Raw genomic sequence first — 26,350 nt, 5'->3', positions numbered from 1 at the left:
TTGGCTTTTGCCAAAAAATCTTAGGGTAATGAGTCAATGTATATGACTGACCACACTCCGCTATGATAGTTGGCATATTTATTTAATTTTTAATTTATTTGAATTTCATTGCATCATACCGGTTCCAAGTAAACTAAAAGAAAGCTGACCACCCAAAGAAAGCTTTCATCAGATCCAGTAGCTTCGGTATCTCAATACCATATATTCGTAGCTTCTCCTGCAGCAATCGAACTTCCGGATCGTCCTAAAATGAACGATTTTCATGAATTTTGATCTAAAGAGACAGATAAACTGGTTACTCACAAGTGCTTCGGCATACAAGCGTTTATATTCATCCGAATTCATCGTCTCAGTCATTTGCAAAAACTCTGGGCTGAGCTTTTTCTTTTCCTCGGTAATTGTTTTCACCTGGCTCAACGCCACTGCCTCGATAACATCATCCACGAATGCATTTAACCCACCTGTCTTACCAATTGCTGGAAAGTAGAAAAAATAGTTATCAAAAAATTCTTTTTCAATTTGTTTCAATCAAATCATCCGCACATCTTTTAAAAACCACTGACGGTGGCTCAATTCCAGTAAATTCAGCAAACATATATAACACCTTATCAACCGTTAGTCCGGCGTTTATCATATACGAGAGTAATTGATGCACCTTTCCTATCGTTAGGAACTGGTTCCATGCGTCGGAAAATTCGGCTGACCGAACATACTGTAAGCTACGTCGAAATTCAGAATCTTGAATGATATATTGAACAAAAAGTTGTGAGATCCGACCCATCGGCACATTTTGCTCCAAATCAAGCAGATCGTCGTGTAGTGAGTCCGATTTCACGTCCTGTAAGGATAACACCAGTAGCAATGCGACTATTTTTAGCATGTCTCACGTTGGGAATCACAATTTATTTAACAGTACTTCGTGTGTTACCTTTGCGTAACAATTTACGCCTGCAGACAAAGTCAACTATTTATATATCTGAAACAAAGCTCCTTTGTGAGATTGCATACTGTTCAAAGCATCTTTGTCTCAAGCTGCTAATCATGCATAGAGTAAGTAGGAAGCAGCTATATTGAGTAGTTGGAATTATTCTTACCTACCATCTCAGCGATTGGTATCCAGTCAAATGGCTAACCATCAAGCCTTTACAGAAAACCCCAACGTATTACGGGCTCAATAGCTATAAAAAGTCTCTAAGCTCCAAGAACTTCTTCTTGCATCACAAGTACATCCTCTAGCAATAAGAAGCTATCGCTTGTTACCGATTCCCCTAGCGGACAAGTTTTCAACAATCTTTTCACAATAGGCCCCAGCTCCCGTCTCTGCCATGCTTCAGTCCCTCGTCGTTTATCATCTACACAATAGGCCCTTCAACAAGCCTACCCAGACGCACACACAACCGTGTCCGGGGTCTCAATCTCAAGTGGCCACCCGCTGTCGATGATTGCACTTTTATGTGATCACATAACGACACCGATGACGATGATGACGGTACCTTTTTGGTGTCATTTGCAGAGATCGACCACGACTGGCTCCCACCCATACAGGAAGGATAACCCCCCCAACCAGAGAAAGCCCATCGTTATGCGACGGAGATGGAGCGGAAAAACTTGGACCATCACATGAAGATCCGCTGCGGTGCCCTGCGCCGGAATGGGGAAACCGTTCTTATGAGTGGAGTATTTCGAAATTTCTTTCCGAAAGTTTCTTTTTGTCCTGTGCTGGGCTTCTTCAAGCTGGTTTATTCCTCTATATGTTGTTTGTCTATGGCCGTTATTCGCTTGTTAGTTTTTTCCTTACCGAAGCGGAAAATTCGGTGGAAAAGGAAAAAGTTTACTCCACTACATGGACGGGCGAAAAGAAAAGTTTGACGGTCGTTAAATTAAACGATGTTCTTCGTTTGGTTTTTCCAGTATCGGAGGAAAGTTGTACGAGCGAATGGGGAGAGCACACATGTGGCGATTTTTTCGTCGAGTGTTGAAATGGAGTCCCATTTATTCTTGGAAGTATGTGATGCCAGTTGTTGGACAAATGTGATCATTACTATTGCACGTGCAGAATCGAAAAAATTATCGGAAATTCATTGAACTTATCGTGTACAGCTGCCGTATTTCCAAACTTTTCGCAAATATGTTGCTTTCAATGAAACTATGTAATATATCAATACTCGCAGTTGAATATCCTGAGATTAGATTTTGTTGCGGCAAATTCTCATATAACAACAAACTCTGTATGTGCAACTTTCACTGTGCTTAGATAATTGAAAATATGACGTTGGCTAAGAAGAATAGCTAAATGAATAAAAAGGCGTTTAGTTTATGGATGCAGCAAAAGAAAACTACCAATTTTTATATAGTTTAACCTGAAACTGCTAGTTATAATCTACAAAAAGCTACGGCTCGTATCTTGTCCAGTCCTGCAACAGTTATGAGTTGAATGATTTTCAATAAAGCAATCAATGCATTTTCATTTTATGGGTACTATACATATGCGCGGAAACCTGTTCAATTTTCTCAAAAAAAAGTAATTGTTTTATCAGCCCTCATAATACTCATCGTACTTTACACTTTTTATGCTACTACCGCATATTTAATATATCTGAGAAGAAGGTAGTTATCAATTTCATTGTGCCGGCTGTCTGGTATTCAACCAGTTTTGCAGTGTCTTCATATTTCAACTGAATGGACAAAAGGCAAGTTGCAATTTGCATTCAATCGCTTTAGTAGTTTAGGTGACGGCTCGAAAGATATCAGAGCGATGGTTTTGCTGCATACGATGCACTGCATTCACCCTTTTAAATTATAGTAAAACATTGCCCTACTACAGAATATGCCATTTGGCGTCCTCATTAAATATTTTATCTGTCTAGTATTGTTATACAATGACAAGGGTAAATTTAAAAATCTGTCAAATAATGCAAAATCACTCTGGCATTTGAAAATCCAAGTCTATTAGTGTGTCCACATTATTTTCTGTTTCTTAAAGATGGCTGGACAAATTAATTAAGTCGACCAAATTTTGATCGGAACACCCTTCAAATATATTAAGACAGCATGCATTACAAAGTCTCAAAATATTAACTTTTTTTAGATAAAGGTAATAACTAACCTTTGTTGTCTCAACTAAAACTAAAAGAATAAAACATAACAATAAGCAAAACTTGAGGGATCTCAAAATATTTTAATAATATATTAGTGTGAAATCAAAATAATACAAATTTAATTAAATTTAATTAAAAGTGAAAAATTGATTAAATTAGCTTAGAGTGTAATGTTTACATTGACAGAATTTCATCACAAATTATATTAATAGCATTATTATAAGCAGCAAATCAACCGCTTATTGCCATATCTGGCATTTTATACTGCCCATTTTTGTATATTAGCTTTTATACTGCATAGGTGCTGAAAATTGACATGCAAAATTCTATTCAAATTCTTCGTGTCAGTAATCAGCTGCAAACAAGCATTGTCAGCACTATAAGACAGTAAGCAATAAAGTAGTCGTATAATTTGCTAAAATAGCATTTAAGAAGCAGTTAAAGTGACTTAAATGCTTATTAGTTTGCATTTGTATATCATTGGTGATGCTTTTCAGTTACCTGGAAAGTCAAGTGGTTATCAAAATGTCATCGAAGTAAGAGCAGATCCTCCAAAAAATTCTGGGCACCGTCGTAAAAAATTCGGCAGCATCCCACAAATGGATCGGGAAACACCTGTGAAAGCATCATGCCACGGTGTTCCGGATGGTGAAATCACTCGACGTGACCCAGATAACCCAACGGCCAGGCAGCGGCAGAAAACCGAAGACGGCTGAAATGATGAAAACCAGTACGGTGGTTAGTCGCCCACTTAGCTGCAAGCTACGATACGGGTCTAATATGTCAGTCGTCTTATATTCAAATCTTGGCTGGGTGGTGCTGCTAGAGTCAGTAGGATCGTTACATTAGCCTCATCAGTATTAAGGCTGTGCCGTATCTCGCGAAATTTCATCTTTAACGAAATCTAACGAAACAGAGCAAAATTTACCATAGCGTTAACTGTAGTTTAATGGTAATCTACCACTAAATTTAAGGTGAGTTTTGTACGATTTTATTGAATTTCTATAAACACAAAATTTTACGAAATCACACACAGCCATAGTAAGTGTCCTGCACTCTAATAATTGGCAGCGAGGTCTGTCGATAAAGAAGGGTAATGCCTAAAGACTCGAAGAGATCCGGCCAGAAATCAGTCAGCAGAAGAATAATAGAGCAGCCGATAAAGACCGAATCTCGGCAGGACTCTACAAAAATGGCCAAGAACCGCCAGCAACGGCACCTCACTGGATAATTTCAAGGATTTGGGAAGAGAAAAAATTACCGATGGAGTATATGGAAGGTGTTGATTTGTCCCATTTCCAAAAAGAGCGATCGACTAGATTGCTGTAATTACCGCGGCATTACACTGATCAATGCCACCTACAAGGTGCATTCCCAGATTTTGTTACGTCGCTATCCCCAATGGCGAGAGAATTCGTATGGCAGTATCAGACGGGCTTTTTGGGCCCTGTTATTACGGATTCGACAAATTCTCCAGAATTGTCGGGAGCCCAACATGCCCACGCAACATATTTTCGTGGATTTCAGGGCAGCATACGATACAGTTGAACACAAACATCTATAGCAGATCATGCACGAGTACAGTTTTCCGGATAAACTGACGCGGTTGATCAAAGCTACCCTTGAGCGATCGATGTGTATACCGTGCGCGTTTCGAAGCACTCTCGAGTCCTTTCGAATTGCACACAGGGTTGCGGACTGTCCTGTATGTTATTCAATATCGTTATTGAAGGTGTGACCCGGCAAGCGGGCATCGAAACGCGAGGAACGATCTTCAGCCAGAGTAACCAACTCCTAATCTTCGCAAACGACCTCGACATCACTACTAGAAACCTGGGGACGGTTGAGGCAATCTTCGTCATACAAAAAATGGAGGCTAAGGGATTGGGTTACAAATCAATACGTGAAAAATCATATATGTGGTAAGAAAAAGCTCAAGAGAAAGTAACGTTTGCCTCTCACGGACAGTGCCTATTGCCGGCGATGAACTGGAAGTGATTAATGAGTTCGTATATTTGGGATCTCACCGCTTGGGTCACCGCTGACAATAATACGAGTAAGAAGATAGACCAACCACACGTTTTTTCGTGACCTTGAAATGAGGTCAGTCATATACAAATAATATTTTTTTGAAACGGTAGTTCTGTTACAATTGATGAAGGGACGGTAGAAGAAAGTAATGAAAATTTTAAAGTGAAGATGAAAGAACGGAAAGGTGAGCGAAGGAGGGGAGGGGGTTATTAGTAGCTACGCTTAACAAGTAGTCGTTGTGACTCCTACCTTGCTGGAAGGTGCATCCCAAGTAGCACACGTTGTCACAATTGAGTCGCAGCGGCTGATATGCGACAAATTTAAATGTAAAACTTCGGTTACAGTAACCTAAAATATAACAGTTGTGTAACCGAAATAGCGCAACTTATGTAACTAAATCTGGTTACATTAACAGTTACTCAATAACCAATATGTAACATGTATAGTTACAAAATGGTTACTATTGAAGTTACACATAAACTGTAAATTGACTTTCAATTGGTGACAAATTAGTTATCTTGTAACTTTTATTGCATAGCGAAAATGTAGCAGGTTTATTATTTCAATCTATGGCTGTCAACGTCAAGCAGTAAATTTAACTGTTGAATATAGAAGAGTGTATAAATTATTATTTCAACACAAATTTTAATGCAGTTTCAAATTTATGGTGAAATGCATGATTCTAGCTTTGAAAAATTCACGCGCTCTTATTTAATATAGCTTTTCGTTACTTACTTCTTTGAAAAATTGATGTTTTGTAAATCAAATATAAAAATTTTAATTTTAATTTTTTGATTTTTTAAATTTATTCTTAGCAATAATGAATTAGTGGAGCATTCACCTAGAAACCATTAAAAATCAAGTTGTTTTCGCTATCACTTCTATCACAGTAAAATTCATAGCCATTTTGCACTACTACACCATCGTCCTTGAAGTTTTGTATCGTTTTCGGCATATTGCATGAAATCATTTTAAGCAGCCATTGTTCATTGTTCGCATTGTTGATATCGGGAAAAGGTATTTTTTAGTGATTGTTGTGAAAAGAAAGTGTTAATTTAATATCAAAGAATAGTTTCAGTTTGAATAAAACAGTTACCACCAGTGTTAATCATAGAAGGTTACATTTCAGTTACATTCTAGTTGTACGTAACCTTAGCCTTCGACCTGGTTACGGTATCGGTTATACGGTAACCAATATTAAATCTGTTGTAGTCACTTATTTCTTATGTCGTCATTTCTAAGTTACACTGTAACCTATTTTCATTGCCGGTTTCGTTTCGATGTAACTTGATCGTTTTGACGTTTGAGAATAATCATCATTTGTTTACTTAATACCAATGTCTGGGCGGAGAAGATTCCAAGTACCATCAATTAAGTAAATAAACGCATTTACAAGAGCATTTCACAACCCGTGTACCAATTGTTTATCTTTACCATTAGCAATATTCTTCAGGTCTAGTTTTTCTTTAATCCGTTGTGTTTACAAGGAACAGTGAACAAATTGTTGCGAAAATGTTACTAGCCGACTTTTTTTGACTTCGTAACTGCTCGTAACGGAAAATTAACTGTTTTGCGACCAGCAAGTTGATGACAGTTCGAAAAAAAGGTTTCAATTTGGTCATTTGGTAACTACCTGGTAACTTTTTGAGATTTTTGTCACTAGAAAACTAAAAAGTAACTATTTTTAATTTTATGTAACCTAACTCGTTACAAGTATCCTAAATGTAACTGCTGTGCAACCTTTTTGTATTTTTTTATTTTTATGATTAGTTACAAGTGCTACTTGGGATGCGTCGAACCAAGCTATAATCTGAGATTATAACCGGATTCAAACCCACAAAACCCGCCCCTTGCTCTTTCACCTTTCCGCTCTTTCATCATCACTCTTAAATTTTCATTATTTTCTTCTACCGTCCCTTCGTCAATTGTAAAAGAACTACCGTTTCAAAAAAAACGAATAAGGAGATTCAACGACGCAGCCAAGCTGGAAGTCAAGCCCACTTTTATCCTCCGCAAGGCGCTTCGATCGTACCCATGGCGAAAGTTGGGAGACTACGGTGGGCCGGCAACGTCGCAAGGATGCCGGACGACTGTGCAGTGAAATCCGTTCTCTTCAAGCACCCCCCGGCACCAGAATAAAGGGGCCCAACCAACGTGGTATATGCTCGACCAGGTTGAAGCCGACTTGCGTGACGCGCAACGAATTGGCGATGAGCTGCCCCCGCTCTCGGCCCGTAGAACTTGAAGACGGTTTTACCCAAGGCTTTGCTGTGCCAGAATGGTGACAGTCTGTTTAGGTGAGTCTGCTCAACCGTTGGGTGAAATTTTGTGATTCGCGATGCGGCGAAGAAAGTGGATGTTTCTTCTAATCTGTCAAAAAAATGAAACGTGCTATCCAGGCACCGAACCAAAACGACAATCAAAACAGTTGTCAAAATCTACACTATAAACAAAATGGCTGACGAAACCATCACAGAGACTATAGATTACAGAGGCGACAAGGCACCCAAAAACCGCCAAATTTTGTATCAAAGCCGAGAGTTACCTTTATTTACAGACTATGGCCATTGCAGAAATCATTTGTTGGCGAATACCAGCGCGCTTTTCGCGAAGGACGTTCTACAATGAATCGAGATTTCATAAGACTTCAAAGCAGCGTACGATTCAGTAAATCGAATTGAGTTATAATGGAATATGATTGAGCATAATTTTCCAACGAATCCGATTAGACTGATGCGTACCATCGTTGATGGTTCCACGATAACCATTAGGGTAATGGGAGCGATATCGCACTCATGTGTGATGCCGATAATCAGGCTTGTTATCTTCTCGATCATTGTGCACAAAGTGCAACTTTTACCTTCTTCACAATGAGCAGAACTGCTGAAACAGTTGTGATACTCATTCATACAAAGAGAGAATGATCAAAACGCAAAGAGAAATACTTTGCTCATTCTCACACTTTGCACTGTGTGCTCTTTAAATGAGAAACTTTCGACTTTGTTCTCGGTAACGACTGCAGATTGCAGTGAGGGAAAAGTGAAACCAAAACAGTCGTGTCAAAATACGGCAGTCGCATATTGTCATTTCCATCATTCGCTAGTGAAAAATGCTTGGATAAGTTCAAAGTGTTAACACTTTGATGCTCCTCAATGAGCAGATTGAACAACGTACAGGTTGCTCAAACAGCCGTCTGTACTAAGAGTGAGCGAAAGCAAAACAAAACGGAGAACAACGCATCGTATTGAAAACTGAGCAAAGTGCGTATATTTCTCTACTCTTTTTTACCTCTGAGGAGGAATCATCCCTGCCGATAATGATCGGACTCGATGTGTCTCGTCTCGACTCGATAATCGTCACAAACTCTGCTAAAACGAAATACCAGTAGCAGACAGGAAGCATGATAACTCTTCGGAAGTTGTAGCTACGATAGTGATGGATGGAGACACTTTTGAAGTGAGCAACGATTTTGTTTACTTTGGAACATCAGCACCATTTTAACACCAACAATGATGTTGGCTATAAAGCAAACTGCAAACATGATCTTTTACGGAACTCTTGGCAGCAAACTGGAGGATGGAGTGTGATGTAGGCGCATGAACCACGAGTTGTAAGAGGTATATAAAGATGCAGATTTTGTCAAGCGAGTTATATACAGCCGACTACAATGGCCCGGCCACGTAAAGGTAATGGCAAATGAACGCTCAGCGAAGCAATATAGAGACCGACAGCTTCAATAACGGCAGTAATTTCACCCATTGGATAGGAGTTGTCGATGAGAATGCTCAAGCAGCGAATGTTTAGAGCGATTGAACAATGGCAGTTTAATCCTGGCCGCTTCTGGAATTGGCAAAGATTCGATACTTCGGGTGCTCCATAAAAGTAAAGCAAGTTAGTAAAACGTCACTACCATGAGAGCTAGCCGAGCGGCGTCACTAATAACAAAGCCTCGCAGGCACCACCTGTGATTTATCAAAGCACAACCCATTTTGATTCAATTCTATGCTTTAATTTTATTTGAATTTTATCGTCAATTTTGCCACTCAAACTTTGAAAAAAAAATTATTTTTTCTCTAAATTTTTTGAAAGTATTTTTATTATAAATTTTTTCAAGCTTAAACTTAAAACAAAACTAAAGCCAATTGATAAAAATGCCTTGAGTTATGAACGTCTTTAAGACTTGAGCTTTCTTTATCGATAGGCTTCGCAGTCAAATTGATAAAAACATTACCGCCATCCGGGGTGAGATTGTGCCACGGGGGTGAGATTGTGCCAAAAACCAAAACTGTTTATTTGTGAAAATTTATTATATCTATAGAAACTGGTGGCCTAAACTCAGAATGATGATGAACATAACATATTTATTCATAACTTAGAATGTAACACAGATAATATTAGCAAACTATTTAGCCTAAACAGGGTTTCAAAGTTCGCGATCAAAAATACGCGGAAATAACGCTTGTAAAAAATGTCCCGTATAAACCAACCCAAACAAGAAATCGCATCAACTTGCTATCTTGAAGGTATATAAACTAATCATTTACAATGTATTGAAAAATTATTATGCGTTGGATAAGTTTTGATTACGAAAATAATATTTTTCGAAACTTTGTACTTTTCGAGCTTAACGGGGGTGAGATTGTGCCAAGCCATAATGATCGATCCAATTTGTGGCTTTCACATACACAACAAAAATACGTCAGTATACACCAGCACACTCACATTATTTACTATTAAGCACAATATTTTGACAGATTAGATTGCATCATCCATTTTGGAGCAAACAGCATCATAGGTCTGCTAAATAATTTAAACTAATTTTTACTTTTTCTCTGGAAATTTCAGATACTTTGAATAAACACTCTAATATAAGACGGAATATATTATACCGTGTATAAACTGACAGTTTTAAGGAGGGGGAGGGGGTGGGATAGGCCACATGTCCAGAGGTGGCATAAACCGCAGCGCAGACCAAAAGACACACATTCTTAAACAACACAACACTCGCCATGCGGTGTGTGTTCGCCCACAAATTCCCTTCAGTGTCTCTTTTGCTAAACACGCTCTTTCGTGTTTTATGCGCACCAAGAAAAGGCAGCCGCAAACGCAGAGTGAAAAATTTGCTGCGTGCTTTACCACACCAAGAGCCGCACTCTGCGCGGCTGGATTGTACACCCTACGCTGGGTCAGTTGAAGTGGTGTGATTGAAAAAAAACATTTTTACTGTTGCGGTGCCTGATCCGTACTAACTTAACATAGACCATATTAGTTGTTCAGTGCACCGTGTATTTTCACTTTTAAAAGGGCAGAAAATTTGTAAATACAAAACAATTTTTTTGCGCAATTCCGCACGGAGTGTGGCAAAGGGCAGCACCAAGTGCTGTTTGTCACTCACTGGGCGATTTTCACCGAGGGCAGTCGTTCGCTCCCACTCCGCTTTCGCTCGTACGCTGTGTGCATATTAGCTGTAGAGGTGTGTTGCCGAATCGCTCTGTGCGACAAGGCATAATATTGGAACATTGGGCGCATAGTGTGAGCGAATGACAGCCCTGCACATGTCCATTGACTACGAACTCATTTTTAGTAATGTCAGACCTCTCCGGGCTATTTTCGTTCATAATTTTTGTATGATGCGTTGTTTTTGGCCGACCCTCTGCCCCTAATAGTCCACTTAGTTCATGGACGGCCCCATGTGAACTACTTTATACTGATATTTATGTGTATTGTTTATAAACATTGCTAATGTTCACTGTTTAAGTTTTTAGCCTTACTTTATGTTTTTGGCACAATGTCACCCCTAGAAGGGGTGAGATTGTGCCAAAGTTCATGCACTTCCAGTAAAATGAGGTTTCATTGTAACTAAACCATCTCTACGGTAGTTGTTAATTGAACAATTTAGTATATATTGACAGGTTTGAAATCAACTTAGTTCCTAAATTGTGTGTATACTGAGCTAAAGAACAAAAATATATGCTTTTTTGGCACAATCTCGCCCCGGATGACGGTACTGAAATAATTGGCGCGTCTTGAAAAAGTGAATTCGAGAAAGTAACGAAGAAAACTTAATGATGATCCTGTGATAATAATATTGCTCCATGCTTTCTAGTTTTAAGTAAATTAAATTTTTTTCCAAATATCTCAAAATCGGATGCACTTAGAAAGATAAGAGCATTTCTTTTGTTTAATTATAGTTACTTTAACAGCTTGGGTCATGCATGACTTCTGCGGAGTTGGGAATTGAACCGGGGTCCTAGATAAGAGCATTTTTGTTGTAAATCATAAAATTCGTTGTTTTACAAAATCCCTTAAAAAATGTTGCTCTATCCATAAGTTTTTAAAAACTGTTTATTACTTCTATTTTATTTTTCGAAAAAAAGGTGAAGATTTTTTTTAGTGTATTTGAAAATTAATTTTTTGCGACTCATTCCTAGATATACCTAATTTTTGAACAACAATCAACATGGTGCTAACACAGAAAACAGACTAGCAGGTAATTGACAAAAGGGTGTAAAAGGTTTTTATGTAATCTACGAGTAATTCTTCAATAGAGCATCCCTCGAGCAGTAAGTGGCAAACTAAATCTTGATGTCGCTGCCATCGCTGCTATGTACCTCCAGCACAAAGGAATATTAATAAAGGTACATGGATATATTTTTAAGCGTTTGGCAAACTATTTCTGGAGGGCGCTACCGACAGATTTTACACACAAAAAATCGATTACTTCCTTCGAGCCTGTTAATCTGTTCTCTGTGGTGCTAACATCTGTGGAAGGCGCATATGTTACCTCCCACTAGAAACGTAGGTTGATAAAGTATAATACAAATCAAAAAAGTTTACTTCAGATTTTAACTTAATTTAGGAAGATGTGGGGTTGCCGAATACGTAAAATGTACAATGTACATAATAACTGTAGTCACTGTAGCATAAGTTAGACAATTCCCACGCATCTAAATTTAAGTTTTAAGTTTTTTTCTCGACATTGACAATTAACTCTAGTTAGAAAAGGGACGAACGTTCATAAATTCTGATTATCTCTAGAGCACTACATTATCCCAACTACATGGCTGATATCGGCTCAATACGCTGACGTGGAAGAGCACGCGTGCACAGCTGTCGATACCGATGATGATCACGCCTCACTCAAGTCGATACAAAGAATCCGTATAACTCGAGCCAAACGAACAAACTACTATTGACAAAGGCCATTTGAGCCAAGTTTCTGTACGTTGGGCTTAAGTAACCCGGATACTTGTAAAAAAAAACAGAACAAAACGTTACACAATCCCGATCAGTGCCACGATTAATATCACTTCACTGCAGAGGGACAACCACGTGCTCGGCGCCTTGCGATATTGCGGAACACTTGAACACTACTGAACTGGAAATGCACTAAAGTAAGCACAAAAAAAAACTATTCAACTTTAAGCATGAAGCACGACTTTCCGATATTATCCATATTGTGGCCGACTACTGAATGAAAGTAAGAACGAGTGATAGTTTAAATTTATACAAACGTGTCGTCTTATCAAACAAATGAGTCTATAAAGTGTAAAACATCACCTTTATACGAAGGAACACGATGGCGATCGACGACGGTCACACACATTAGCAAAACACAGTGACAGTTTACAATAATTTCCCGCTCGACATTTCCTCGGTAGGTATATGTACGGTGTACGGTGAAAAAACTCATCTTTCTCTATATGTAACATTTTTCTCTGTCCGGAAAGAACAGGTAAGATGACGTCGCACATCACCAACGATGGATAACATTAGTGTGTCTACTATTCAGCCACAAAGATGGTTCTCTAGGAAATTCCGGCATGTCTATTTACTTATCGGGTTCGTCTCCAGAAGTCTTCTGTACTTTTTGCTTACGCCAATTTTCGAAACCAATCTTTTAGAAACTGTCTTTGATTCCTCTAATAAACAATGTTCAGACGGCTGAAATGGAATATTTCGAATTTAAAATCAAATTAATTTCCTTTGGTTTCAAACGGAACATTACGCTGTCGCACTATAAACGAAACACATAGTCCAAATATTGTCATACTGTTCAAACAATGCGTTCGATATTGTTGCTAGTAAATTATTACGTGACAACGAGACAACATCGCATACCGACCGCCGCGAGAATTTCCAAACTCAGCCAATGTTTACGCAGTTGGGTTGCATTCAAATGAAAATAACGTAGCTGTTCATTTCGGTGCACAGACGGCGATATTGTGCTGTACCTACATATGTAGTTAGACCTTCCGTCGCTTGCAACCAATGCCGTGGACCATCGTCCATAGGCACCCCGCTTATGTTGAAATTGTTGCTTGCCTTGAATAATGGACCGGATTTTGTCTTTCATTATCAAGAGACAAAATATGAACTGCTTAACCCAGATATCGAAGAATAGGAATTCTAAAGTAGTCAACCTTTTTGGCATACGAAAAAATTATCTGAGCTGTGTCCGTGTAAAAGTCAGCAAGATAAACATTGCTGGGAAGCTCAATATGAGCATAGGATAAGGCCTGGCCTATATTTGGGTCCATTCCACGCGAAGTGTCCGAGCCCCATGTAATCGACCTTCACGAATTTGAACCAAATTTCGCCAGTTTGTTCGTTTTCGGTCAGAAAGCAAAGATCGAAAATTTGGTGCCGATCGGACATTCACTCGATTAATGGGAGCACCTCCATTTTTAGGGAAAATACCTTTTTTTGTCAAACCCTCTTATTTTCTTTTGCTCATATCTCCGGAAGTGACAAAAACGGGTATTTTCCTCAAAAATGGAGGTGCTCCCAATGATCGACGAAATGTCCGATCGGCACCAAATTTTGGATTTTTACTTCCTGGCCGAAAACGAACAATCTGGCGAAATTTGATTCAAATCCGTGAAGGTCGATTACACGTTTGAACTTTTTCTTGGTCACTTGGCATGGAATGACCCATTTGTTGTTCATTTTTTAGCGAAATTCTCCCATCAAACTGTGCCCAAACGTTCCATGTTTTAAATTTTGATATTTAATTTTAGAAAAAAATGGAAATCAAAAAACCTCAAAAAATTTCTGATTCGTTAAAATTTCAAAATGGCAGAAGAATAATTGAAAATATGCTGCATCCTTATCATTGAAATTTGAAATATATAAACCAGGTTGCAGCAATCTGTTACGGCGCGCCTGAAGCGCCAAAGGATTTTATCAAGAAAGGAATCTTAAAGCCAGGCTTGCCATTTCCTCACTCATTGTGCAAAAAGTGCAACTTTTTTCATTCAACACAATGAGCAGAACTGCTGCCACAAATGAGAAATACATCCACGCAATGAGAAACAGACCAAAAATAAAGAGAAATATAAACAAACTTTAGATTCTCATTGTGCGAAAAATGAGAAACTTCCGAAATCGCTCGTACTGCAGCAAGTAACGGCACGGGAATTACATTGTTGCCATATCTATCATCCACCATCGTCATATGCAAAACTTTTTTGTTGCACTTTGTTGCTCAGTTTATTTCTCAATGAGAAGAACAATGAGCAGGTTGCTGAGCAATCGCGATCAGTAAAAAAGAGAAAAGTTCAAACAAAACAGAGCAACATAAATCACGACTGAGTAAAGTGTGAATTTTTCTCTTCTCTTTTTTTATTCTGAGGAGGAATCATCCCTGCCTAAAGCATACCGTTAGAATTCAGCTCCAATTACTGACTCGCAATCAGGAAAAATAAAGTCATGCTTAAGAGCCCCAGTTTGAAGCAGCATATTCTAGGACAAAACGCACGGTTATGAATACAGGGCACAGCACACCAATATGTAGCCAGGAGACTTTGACTTTAGATATAATTCAAAATAGGCAGTAGTATTCCCGAAAACGGGGCCTCGTATCAAAAAGCACACCCAAGTCTTTGATAACTTTGATTGCTGCCGATGCGATAGAAATAATTATTGTTAAACACTATGGTGCACGCCAATGGAAAGTTCATTCTTACGACATCAGTTCGCAAAGCTATCGATAAGGTTTTGCAGTTCGCGACCATTTCCACAAGATTTGAGGAATACACTCAAGTATTTTTTTTACACGATTTAGTTTTTTGAGTATGAAGAACGGGGTAACTTAGAGACCATTCATTTATTTCTCAATACATTTGGGAGCAGCTCGACATTCCTCACGTAGATTGTAAATTTTTCCTTAGCTGCACCATTTTCGAGTAATCGAAAAAAAAACAATTCGTGTAAAAAAAGACTTGAGTGTACAACATTTTTCAGATAATCAGCATACTGCGGTCTGTACCACAGAGGAAATCTAATTCACACGTCGTCAAATAATGAGGAGAACAATAGGGGTCCAACGTTGCTTCCTTGTGGAGCGGCAGCTTTGGTGTAAACGTTGCTAGAAGAGGCACGCCTAGTTTTATCAAGAGGCGACGATTAACCAGCTGTATGATTTCAACCAATTCACAAAGTTCACTGGTGTCTCCTTATTTTCTATCTTGGTTACTAACAGATCTGTGTGTGATCTACACGGTCGAAGGTATCTTTCAGACCAGTGTATAACGTATCGATTTGAGCACAATTTACTACCACAACGTCTCGACAGACGCAAGTCGGCTTCAACCTGGTCAAGCCATCTAGCACGTTGAGCGTTTTTATTCCTGGTGCCGGTGGGGTTCTTGAAGAGAACGGATTTCACTTCACAGCCGGCCGGCATCCTTGCGACGTGGCCGGCCCACCGTAGTCTCCCAACTTTCGCCAGGTGTACGATGGGAATCTCTCCAAGCCGTGCCTGTAGCTCGTGATTCATACGCCTCCGCTTTCCGTTTGTACTCCACCAAAAATAGTCCGCAACACCTTTCGTTCAAAAACGGCAAGTGCACGGATGTCTTCCGTAAGCAAAGTTACCGTTTCAAGTCCGTAGAGGACTACCGGTCTGATTAGCGTTTTGTACATCGTCAGCTTTGTGCGGCGGCGTATGTTCCCAGATCGAAGCATCTTGCGGAAGGAAAAGTAGGCTAGATTTCCAGCTTGAATGCGTCGTTGGATCTCCTTAGTCGTATTATTGTCGGCGGTGACCAGAGATCCCAAATATACGAACTCATCAACCACTTCCAGTTCATCACCATCAATAGTCACTGTCCGTGGGAGGCAAACCTTGCTTTCTCTGGAGCCTCTTCCTACCACATATTTGGTTTTCGACGCATTGATTTGTAACCCTATCCCCCTAGCCTCCGTTTTTAGTGTGGCGTAGATTGCTTCCACCGTCCCAAGGTTTCTAGTAATGATGTCGAGTAGCACGAGTCCCCATAATATGAATTCTCTAGCTATTGGGGACAGACGACGCAACAAAATCTGGGAGATCACCTTGTAGGCGGCGTTGACCAACGTGATGCCGCAGTAATTACAGCAATCTAGCCGGTCGCCCTTTTTGTAGATGGGACAGACTACACCTTCCATCCACTCCTCCGGTAGTTTCTCCTCCTCCCAAATCCTTGAAATTATCCAATGAAGTGCCACTGCTAGCGGTTCTGGGCCATTTTTGTAGAGCTCTGTCGGGAAACGGTCCTTCCCGACGGTTCTATTATTCTTCACATGACGGATTTCTCGCCGGATCCCTTCGAGATCGGGAGCCGGCACGCTGTTGTCGTTTGTAGGCACTTCGAGGTTAACTTCCATTGCGTCTCCTGCCGCTATATCGCCGTTGAGGTGCCCATCGAAGAACTGCTTCCACCTGTCGACCACCTCGCGCTCGTTTGTGATTAGATCCCCTTCCTTGTCTCTACACATTCAGGTTTAGGTGTATAGCCCTTACGAGTTTGGCTAAGCTTACGCATATCATTAGCCCGGAACAGTTGTTTCAGCTCCTCAGAATCTCTGTCCTCCTTCTGGCGCTATTTCCTCCTCAGGATCGTGGTCGAATCATTCCCCGCTCGTCGATACTTGGCCAAATTCTCTCTCGTGGATATGCTTAGATACTTTTTCCAAGCTCGTTTTTCCTCTCTATCGCTTGTTGGCATTTTTCGTCAAACCAATCATTTCATGCACTCGAGGTTTCTACTCCTAGTACCGCGGTTCCGGCCTCGTTAACGGCCGAGCGTATCCTACTCCATCCGTTTTCGAGGGTCGAAGTATCCAGCTTCACAGAGAAAGGCAGAGCTACATTCAGTACGTGCACGTAGTTTTCGGCAACTGGCGCGTTGTTTAGCTGCCCAATGTTTAACCGCGGAGGGCGGCTTTGTCGCGAGATATAAACCGTAGATAATTTTGAGCGCACGTGTACTGCCATTAGGTAATGGTCCGAGTCGATATCCGCACCCCGTAGTGAGCGTACGTTGGTGATGTTCGAGAATATGCCCCTCGATGAGATTATGGTAGATTTGGTTCGAAGTTCGTTGGTCAGGTGATCTTCAGGTGGCTTTGTGGATACCCAGTAAACCATTTGGTTTGTATATCTCGATTGCAACTGAGATATACGAAATCATATCTGAACGAAAAAGTTATATATCACGCCATATAAGAACATATATGTACCAAAGTGGAGGCAATATACGTGCGAAAGCTTTGACAATTATTTGTAATTCTTTTTTGCGTAGGTTTTATAACACGCAACTAAATACTCCTGAATATATGATTAAGATATAATCAAATATTGCAATCGTCTATCCTGTTTTATAATTCACAGTCATGAATTGTATATGAAGGCACGTACGACTGCAAAACAACTTATTGTTCACTTCGATTTGACATACTCTAATTATTATACAATTCCAATGTGAAATTGACATGAAAACGATTTATTATGAACTTTCTATTACGATTTTGTGTTATCTGGGTATCTTTATGAGGAAAGAAAGTGCTTCTGACCACCAAGCCTCGGTAAGCTGCAAAGTTGATGCATCGCTGGCCGTTATCGTTCGTGTCGGTTTGCAGGCTATGGGGTCCGATCACCGGTCTATACATTGCTTCCCTGCCGATTTGGGCGTTCATATCCCCGATGACGATCTTGATGTCCCGTGGTGAGCAGCTGTCGTACGTTGCCTCCAGCTGCGCATAGAATGCTTCCTTCTCGTCGTCGGATCTACCTTCGTGTGGATAATGTACGTTTATGATGGTATAGTTGAAGAAACAGCCTTTTATCCTCAACACGAACATCCTTTCATTGACCGCTTTCCAGTCCATTACGCGATCCTGCATTTCGCCCAACACTAGGAAGCCTGTTCCCAGCTCGTTGGTCGCTCCACCGTTCTGGAAAAATTGGGCTTTGCCGTCACGGATCCTCCATACCTTCTCGCCTTTGCGACAGATCTTCTGCAGTTCCACGATGCCAAACTTTCGGGGTTCTAACTGATCGAGCAGCACCCTGCTGTCGCCACCAACGAAATTTAGCGATCTGCAGTTCCAGGTACCAAGTTTCCATTCCATGTCTTTATTTCGTCGCTGTAGTCCATGCAAAATGTTCCGAGTAAGATTTTCTTGACTCTTTTTAGCTTTTAGGGTACCAAAGCCTACGCTACCGAGTGTCGTGATCGGGCTGCCATCTTGCAGAGCCGAGACACACTGTGCCTCCTTTCCTTTTGGTATACGACCTTAGTTTCCCCCGGGGTTGGTTACCCGATCTCCGCTAAGGTTGCTCGTATTCAAGCTGGTACCATGAAGAGGTAGTCGTAGGAGGTAGGAGTTGCTGGGAGGACCACTGTTGGGTCTGTTTTACGCATTATTCAACCATTTACCAACCACTTCAAAGCTAATAACGAGCGCAAGTTTGCGAGAAGAGAAATCAATCTCGTGCTGTGCACTGGAACCTGACAAGGGTATGGACAAGGGAGGAAATCTGATCACAAACGAGCGAGAAATGGTCGAATTATAGAAGCGGTTCTTCGATGAACACATCAATGGCGAAGTTTCCGAAGGAGAGGAACGGAAATTAACCTAGAAATGCTTATAGACGATAGTAGTGTCCCAGCACCTGACCTCCAAGAGGTCAAACAAGAAATCGGATGCTGAGGACCAACAAAGCCACCGTTAAGGACCGCCTATCAGCAGAGCTATACAAACATGGTTAAGTGAGGAAAATCTACTTAAGAAATGGATAAAAGGAGTGGTTTATCTCATCTACCAAAAGAGTGTATCGACTCGACTGTAGCAACTATCGCCGCAAAACGCTGGTAAACTCTACTTACAAGTCACTCTCTCAGATCCAGTCACGCCAGCTGTCACCGACAGCCCAAGGTTTCGTGAGGAATTATCAGGCCGGCTTCATTGGAACTTGCGCCAGAATTAACAAAAATTTTACCATCCGACAGATCTTGCAAAAATATAAAATACATGTTATAATACAGTCGATCGAGGCCAGCCCAAGGAGCAAAACGGCAGCAGTTAAAAGAGCAGGTGTGGAATAAGAGTTGCGTGGTAGCATCCGGTGTTGAATAAGCGAATTTGCTGAAGTACGTGTTGTTTAAACGTTATATCCCACATTTTTCCTAGCTTCTAATCAACATCTACATGTTGTTATTTAAGTGTGGAACGAGAGTCGAATAGGCATTGTGCAAACGTATCAGCAGCACAGCTAAGAGCAGGTGTGGAATACCGGTCGTTTAAAAGCTACCGTATCAGCTAAGAGCAATTGTGGAGAAAAAGTGGAATAAGCATTGTGCAAACGTATCAGCAGTATTACAGAAAGCACGTGTGGAATAGTAGTGGAATAAGGATGGAATAAACGTGGCGCAAACGTATCAGCAGCATTGCTGACAGCACGTGCAGAATAAAAGTGGAATAAATGTTGCGCAAACGAATCAGCAGCATTGCTGAGAGCAACTGTGGAATAGTGATGGAATAAGGGTCGAATGAAAGTTGCGCAAACGTATCTGCTGCATTGTTGAGAGCAAGTGTGAAATATGTGTCGATTAATCGTCGTATAAACGTATCAGTAGCACCACCAAGAGCAGGTGTGCTTGATGGCAGCCAATAACACCAATAACTTGAATGACACTTTATACTTTACACTTTATAATTTATATAAATAAATTTATATTAGGTACACTTTATTTCTTTTTTTTACAGATTAAGAATAGAAAAAATTTGCATTACCACTTTTAGCAGAGACAAGTCTACTTTGCTGGTCGTGGCAATCCTTTTATTTGTCGTTGTCTGGACGGTATGTATCTTCTCCCTCGGCGTGTCGTTATCCCTCGTCCAAGGCAACCAGCTCTGCTTGACGCTTTGCGAGTTACTCACAATAGATTTTGCTCAGCGAGATGAATTGCGTCGGGCTAAAGCCGCCAGAATTGTTATGGTCGGGTGGCATAGTGGCGATACCACCACTGCTGGTAGCGCCGTACCGTAATCGCGTGACCAGCTTCCGCTGCCGGTGCGCAAAAACCCCACTTCTGCTCGTGCCATCCACTGCTGCTTTTTGTTTTTTAAATAAAAAAAAACTAAATCCGATCTGATGACGAATATACGTAGCGATTAGCTCATGAAGCAGTACTATCTGGGTAAACTAATGACGGGGTGACAAAAGTACTATTCCTCTGCGGTACTGCCACGAACCACTTCTACTGTTAACTAATCACTGCTGCTGCTAACTAATAACATCACTGCTAACTAACTGAACAATCGCACACAATGTTCGCAGCTAGTTTCCAGTGAATTTCACTCAGTAGCATCGCTCACCGTCGTCAATATTCAAGAGAAAAAAAAACCTTTGCGTTGTGAGTGTGTTATGTTGCTGGTATTGCTGGTGGTACAAGCGAAATACTTTAGCACAAATAGTTTAATGAATGTTTAACATGTGCAGAATAAATACTTCTAAAGCAATCTTGTACAGCAGATGCCAAACATGATTTAAGAAACTACTCTTCAGCGCTTAAATGTATTTTAGCCCATTTTTGTTCCACGCTTGACAAACTTAAACTGGTAAATCCACATCGGCTAAAAACTCGACGCCTGTCATCTGTCAGATTATCTCAGATGTGTTCGTCGATGGCTTCCGATCGCCAGGATGTAAGTTCGAATCCGGATGAATGAAAAAAGTATAATGGCGGGCTTGATAAATTTTGAGTCAACCAACGATTTCCTACTAAGTCTCTCATTAAATTATAAAAATACGAATACAAATGTGAACATGAAAATAACGAAACCAGCAAAATAAAATAACAGTAGGTACTTTCCTGCATATTTTATTCTTTTTGCTTGTCTTAATGTTGAACTGCTGTGGAATAAACGTAGCTTCAGTGTCATTAACAGCAGTTTAATAAACTTCTCTATGCGTACTGAATAAACGTTTTACTATACGTTGATTAACAGTCATACAAACGCATCTTCCACGTCCATATTCAACACGGTGCTGTTTAAATTCTCCAAAACCAACTGTATAAGCATTGAACAGAGGTGTTTAGATATACTTTAAAAGCAGCTATACAGCATGTGCTGAATAAAAGCTGTCGGTGAAACGTTTAATAAGCAAAAATTGTTCCTTGGGCAGCTATTGTAGATAATGCAGGAACGCGGTTTTCCGGACAAACTGACGCGACTGATCATAGCTGTTTTTCGTGCGCATCTCGGAACACTCATTGAAACGAGAGACACGTTTTTCAGAAAAGTAGCCAACACCCAGACTTCACAGATGACTTTGATATCATAGCCAGTAACTTTGCAACGGCGGAGGCAATCACACGAAAGTTAGGAGATAGCCTTCTACGGACAGTAACTGTTGACGGCGACGAACCAGAATTGGTAGACTAGTTCATGTATTTGGGATTACTGGTAACCGCCCTTTGCAAATGCTACGATCAAGAAGCATACGCCGCGGTACGAAACTGACAATGTAGAAAACCCCCATTAGACTGGTAGCTTTTATGGACTTCAAGCTATGACGCTGCTCACGGAACATATACATTTCTTTGACGTATTTGAGCGGAAGGTGCTGCAGCAGATATTGGGCGAAGTACAAACTGAAAGCGAAAAGTGACGGATGCGTGTGAATCTTGAGCTACAGGCACAACTTGAAGAGATTCCCGTAGCACATATGGCAAAAGTCAGCTAGCTACAGCGGGACGGACACGTCGTAAGGATGCTGGACGACAGTGCGACGAAAACGGTTCTCTTCAAGAACCCTACCGGCACCAGAAGCAGAGGGGACCAATGTGCGCCTTGGCTCGACCAGATCGAGAGCGACTTGTGGTTTCTGAGACGCCTGGAACGTTCGGTTAATCTTTTTATGATACGATGATACCAAACGTTACTAGAGATCCGTAAACGTTGATATGCACTACTGAAATTTTTACCGAACGTTCGGCTGTTGAGATTTCGGTAAATTTTAAGTCTGTTCAACTATTTTCTCAAAAATTTAACTGATCTATTATTTTTTGTTAAAAGGTCTGTTCTTCCACTAGAACTAAGTAGGCCTAGACCGAGAAAATAGAAACAATAGTTTAATGGGCTGAAAAAATCCTCCCGTACCCTATCTTTCGATTTGAAAAATTAGGATTTAAAATACGTTTATAACTTGTTTTTAACATACGTTTATATTTTCTATAATATGAAGTATAGGGTGTAAGCAAAAGTATTTCATAACGAACCAACTACCACGAGGAAACTAATGACTTTTTCGAAAGGAGCCCCATTGCGAGTTTCAACAAGATGAATGCGAAATTACATTTTATAATTTTTCAAACGTCCCATCAGCTTAGTGCTTTTGAGGCCGTGCCATAATGTTTCGTACAAATAATTATGAGCTTTGAAAGCTCCCCAAAGCTTTTATAGCTTTACACTTGACTGCTTGATTCCATGGAAACATACACTAAGGATAAATATCAAACATAGAAAAGTCAAAAACTAACGCTAAATTATAGATTTTTTACCTAATAACAAAATAACTGTTTAAAGCGGATCGCAGCCTGGAATATGACCAAGGAAATTGATTATATTTCTGACATAAACGAAAAGTATGCCGCAATGGAGTACGAATTGAATGAAAAACTTAAATCACTGTAAGCTGTGAATGTAAAACTTTACACCTAAATGCGACAACTAAAAGAATGTGACTTTTTTCAGCGATCAAAAGGAACTAATGCTTAGCAAAGGCGCAAATCAGCAAAAGCCCAACCACAAAAAAAACGCCAGTTTAACACTGGGAACAGCTCGTCTCCGAAATTTCGAACTGCTTAGGTCCCTAGAAGTGTCCAAAGCGCGCTTACGCTCCCGTGCTACATTCAGTCCACTGGAGACCATTTTGCAAAAAGCTATCGGAAACTATCTGAAGGAATCGTCACTAGTTCCGTGCACCACTCGGAAAGCTTACGGACCAACCTATGTGTAAAAAAGACGAGTAAAACTGCTATTTAACGGTAACGAAATACAAAAAGTGTATTATTTGCTCAAGGACATACAAAAATATATATATCACATTCACATCACTGCTCGGTACATAAAATGTTCAATCAAAGGAAATGTCTTGAAAACAAATTAATATGGTTATGATGCGCAAAGAAGCAGCAGCCACTTCCTCACTACTACCTTTTTGCTTCCCTACCAGTTCCTAAATAATTATTTTTCACCTCTGATAACTGCCATTGTTTCCTTTTACCCGATAGTTAATTTTAAAAATTTGCTTATAGTAAGGATGAGTGCCATTAATTTGTAAGACATCATATGCATAGATTCATTCTACATTAATTATACAAATGCTGCCTTTTTGAGCGAGCATTTCAAGGAGTGCGCTGTGTAACAAGTAGTGATACTGACATAACTGCTGTGCCAAGATTTGTGAATCGAAAACATGCTATTTTATAAGACAATACAATTAGTTTAAATCCTGTCTTGCAGAAAATCCGTAACTTGCTGAGATATTCGTTCCGGCGTCGTCAAATGGAGATGATGGGTGCCCGGAATTTCAAGGTACACCACTTTATCGGATGATTTCTTCATAGCTTCCACAACGCTTGGGTAGTAATCTGGATTATCAAATTTCAGTCCCGGTACAGCACGAATGTTCAACACCTTACATTTAATTCTTTCCGCATGAGCAAGAATTTGCTCCAATGAAAGCATCCCCATCAGAGCCACCTTCAATCGTAAATCTCTCGAAAAGCAAAATCCTTCCTTATTCAGATGAGCTGGCGCTGGGACCATGCCACGTCTCGAAAGAACTTCCGCCGATTGTAGATCTACGGATCCATCGTATGCGGCCAGAACTACATCAATAGCATCGTCATACTTGTAGCATGGTGTTTTCGATTCCGGGAACGTTTCGTAACGTAGAAATCGATCGATACTTTCACCTAAGTTTGCCGCTTGCTTGCGATGGCAGCGAGCTGGAGGCCCAGCTATATCAATACTAATAAATCCTTCGACATCGTCCGGAAAGGCCGCCGCATACATGAAGCTCAATGCCCCTCCCAATGAATGGCCGAGCAACCAAATCTTCGTCCAGCCGTAGTACTGCACGATTCGCCTGATCAGCGAGATTCCGTCCCAGAAAACGTAATAGTGCATTCCCTTTGGATAGTGAGACGACCGGCCGTGACCGGGGAGATCAATGGCTAAAATTGGAATGTCGTCCGGTAGCAGCGGACAGAGTCGATCAAATGTACCCGCATTATCCTGCCAACCGTGGAAAGCTAGCACAGGCTGTTTCTGTCGAGAGCCCCACCATTTGCCTGGAAAGAAAAAGCTTGCTTTAGTCATATTTATTCATAAGATTAACTTATCAGCAAAAGGTTGTAGGACGTCACATCTTGAAATAAAAAAATTGAATAAATGGGTACATAGTATAGTTGTCTGCTTATAGAATTAGCAAAAGTGGAAAATATAAGTACAAGATAAATATGCATATTAAACAACTTTTTTACAACAACTTTTGTGATCACGTAACAATTGAGAAATGCCAATGTGCTATCACTTGTCACTAGCGTGAACGAGTTTCTGCGCTGGCTCTTACGTCACAACCACACGCCACAATTGCAAAATTCAGCAATGACTAGGCGAAACCTTAATAAGCTTAAAGCGAAAATGATTTACTATAACGCGGGATGTTTCCTGTGATTTAGGTCTTGATAACGGCAACCAGTAATATTGTAGGTATATCTTGATGAGTTTGTGAGCTTTGAACATTGAATCAATCACTATTCACGTGCAATACTGATACCGATAAGAGCAATTTGATAGGCAATACAGAGCAGACGCCACTATTCAAAGCAAAAAAAATACCTGCTACGGTACCCCACGGCACAGGGATTTCTATTTCCTCGATTGGCCTATAAGTGGCCCCGTTCAAAGCTGCAAGAGAAAGTTTTCGTAAACAACTATAAACAATACAAACACGAGTTATTAAAACACATCTGGTATGTGACCAGACGCACCTGACACCGTTGATGTAGGCCCATTTGAAACGGATTCGTCCTCCGGAGATATTTTTGCTGCACTGCCCATCCTCAAACTAGGTAAGGGTGATTGTTCCATTCCAAATTCCAATCGATTGGTTACAAAAATAAAGTCTACAATTACGCAACCTGGTACGATTGGCGCTTACAAGTTTGACCTTTCTGCGATGAATAATTAATTTTCTCGAATAACGAAAATTTAGACAACGATTTTATGAGCCCGCAGCAAGTTGTTCGTTACAATCTTTGTAAACAATTCCGATCCGACGAAACAACCGAAACAACTAATCAATCACACCTTCCTGTTTTATCATCGGCATCGCATTCGCAACGCAAGCGAAGAGCGCAAACAGCAAACTCAATACTCCTCAACTCAACTCACCAAACTTGACGTTGACACTCGCACTCAGGATTGCCAGAATTTTTTTTCGTATAAGGTATTGTGCTTTGCAAGAAATCTTTTCATTCTCGGAAAGTTCATAGCAAGCTGTCAAAATAATTCTGTATTGAGCGATGCTGACGAATTTTCGTTAATTGAATATCGATATTTTTCACATATCGATACGTATACTTAGCTGAGAGCATAATCAGCAAAAATGCTCGCATCACGTGACGATCTGCATTTTACATTTGTTTTATAACACTCCGTATAACGTGTTAACATTTACAGAGCTGTAGTATTTATTTATATGCATGCCGAAATTAACTATATTTCGAAAAAATCTCTATCGAGATTTCGTCCACAAATGTCGATACCAGTTATATCGATACATTATCGCCCAATGCTGAGCTCGCCAAATATTGAAGGATGTGCTTTTGTCCAGAGGTGCCATATAAATAGATCAATTTCTATTGTTTAGATTATTT

The 26,350-nt window shown here is 40.3% G+C and overlaps 3 protein-coding genes across 7 annotated transcripts; 1 reads left to right on the top strand and 2 right to left on the bottom strand.

Moving 5' to 3' along the window:
* Positions 1 to 12,617, bottom strand: LOC128739245 (uncharacterized). Of its 4 annotated transcripts, none has more exons than XM_053834714.1 (4): positions 12,408 to 12,617; positions 544 to 838; positions 304 to 476; positions 1 to 244 (listed from the first exon to the last, which is right to left on the bottom strand). In XM_053834714.1, the coding sequence occupies exons 2-4, from the start codon at positions 779 to 781 to the stop codon at positions 134 to 136; spliced, it is 522 nt and encodes a 173-aa protein (XP_053690689.1). In that variant the 5' UTR covers positions 782 to 838; positions 12,408 to 12,617; the 3' UTR covers positions 1 to 133. The 4 variants fall into 4 exon arrangements, with proteins under 4 accessions (XP_053690689.1, XP_053690688.1, XP_053690687.1 ...); XM_053834713.1 differs by lacking the exon at positions 12,408 to 12,617 and adding an exon at positions 12,143 to 12,383; XM_053834715.1 differs by having other exon boundaries at positions 2 to 244; positions 544 to 719; positions 12,408 to 12,612.
* Positions 12,332 to 23,523, top strand: LOC128739246 (uncharacterized). 2 transcript variants are annotated; one of them, XM_053834716.1, is made up of 3 exons: positions 12,332 to 12,523; positions 22,989 to 23,092; positions 23,157 to 23,523. In XM_053834716.1, exons 2-3 carry the CDS (start codon positions 23,007 to 23,009, stop codon positions 23,419 to 23,421), a joined length of 351 nt encoding a protein of 116 aa, XP_053690691.1. In that variant the 5' UTR covers positions 12,332 to 12,523; positions 22,989 to 23,006; the 3' UTR covers positions 23,422 to 23,523. The 2 variants fall into 2 exon arrangements, with proteins under 2 accessions (XP_053690691.1, XP_053690692.1); XM_053834717.1 differs by lacking the exon at positions 12,332 to 12,523 and adding an exon at positions 12,803 to 12,864.
* LOC128739244 (probable serine hydrolase) lies at positions 23,417 to 25,821 on the bottom strand. Its single transcript, XM_053834710.1, has 3 exons — positions 25,463 to 25,821; positions 25,311 to 25,379; positions 23,417 to 24,760 (listed from the first exon to the last, which is right to left on the bottom strand). The coding sequence occupies exons 1-3, from the start codon at positions 25,560 to 25,562 to the stop codon at positions 23,910 to 23,912; spliced, it is 1,020 nt and encodes a 339-aa protein (XP_053690685.1). The 5' UTR covers positions 25,563 to 25,821; the 3' UTR covers positions 23,417 to 23,909.
* Between the last annotated feature and the right edge of the window lie 529 nt (positions 25,822 to 26,350).

Source organism: Sabethes cyaneus, chromosome 3, assembly GCF_943734655.1.
Source record: "Sabethes cyaneus chromosome 3, idSabCyanKW18_F2, whole genome shotgun sequence".
Classification (NCBI taxonomy): Eukaryota; Metazoa; Arthropoda; class Insecta; order Diptera; family Culicidae; genus Sabethes; species Sabethes cyaneus.
Note: the sequence above shows the minus strand (reverse complement) of the source record. Positions and strands in the feature narration are given on the sequence as shown.

Bases quoted from the DNA above. Each gene is read 5' to 3' on its own strand.
- LOC128739246 (XM_053834716.1), top strand. From the start codon at position 23,007: ATGACCAAGGAAATTGATTATATTTCTGACATAAACGAAAAGTATGCC. The intron at 23,093-23,156 runs GTAAGCTGTGAA...GACTTTTTTCAG, and splicing joins AATGAAAAACTTAAATCACT to CGATCAAAAGGAACTAATGC.
- LOC128739244 (XM_053834710.1), bottom strand. From the start codon at position 25,562: ATGGAACAATCACCCTTACCTAGTTTGAGGATGGGCAGTGCAGCAAAA. The intron at 25,380-25,462 runs GTGCGTCTGGTC...TTTCTCTTGCAG, and splicing joins GCCTACATCAACGGTGTCAG to CTTTGAACGGGGCCACTTAT. The intron at 24,761-25,310 runs GTATTTTTTTTG...TTTTCTTTCCAG, and splicing joins GCCGTGGGGTACCGTAGCAG to GCAAATGGTGGGGCTCTCGA.
- LOC128739245 (XM_053834712.1), bottom strand. From the start codon at position 880: ATGCTAAAAATAGTCGCATTGCTACTGGTGTTATCCTTACAGGACGTG. The intron at 477-543 runs GTGCGGATGATT...TCTACTTTCCAG, and splicing joins GTCAGTGGTTTTTAAAAGAT to CAATTGGTAAGACAGGTGGG. The intron at 245-303 runs GTGAGTAACCAG...CGTTCATTTTAG, and splicing joins GCTTGTATGCCGAAGCACTT to GACGATCCGGAAGTTCGATT.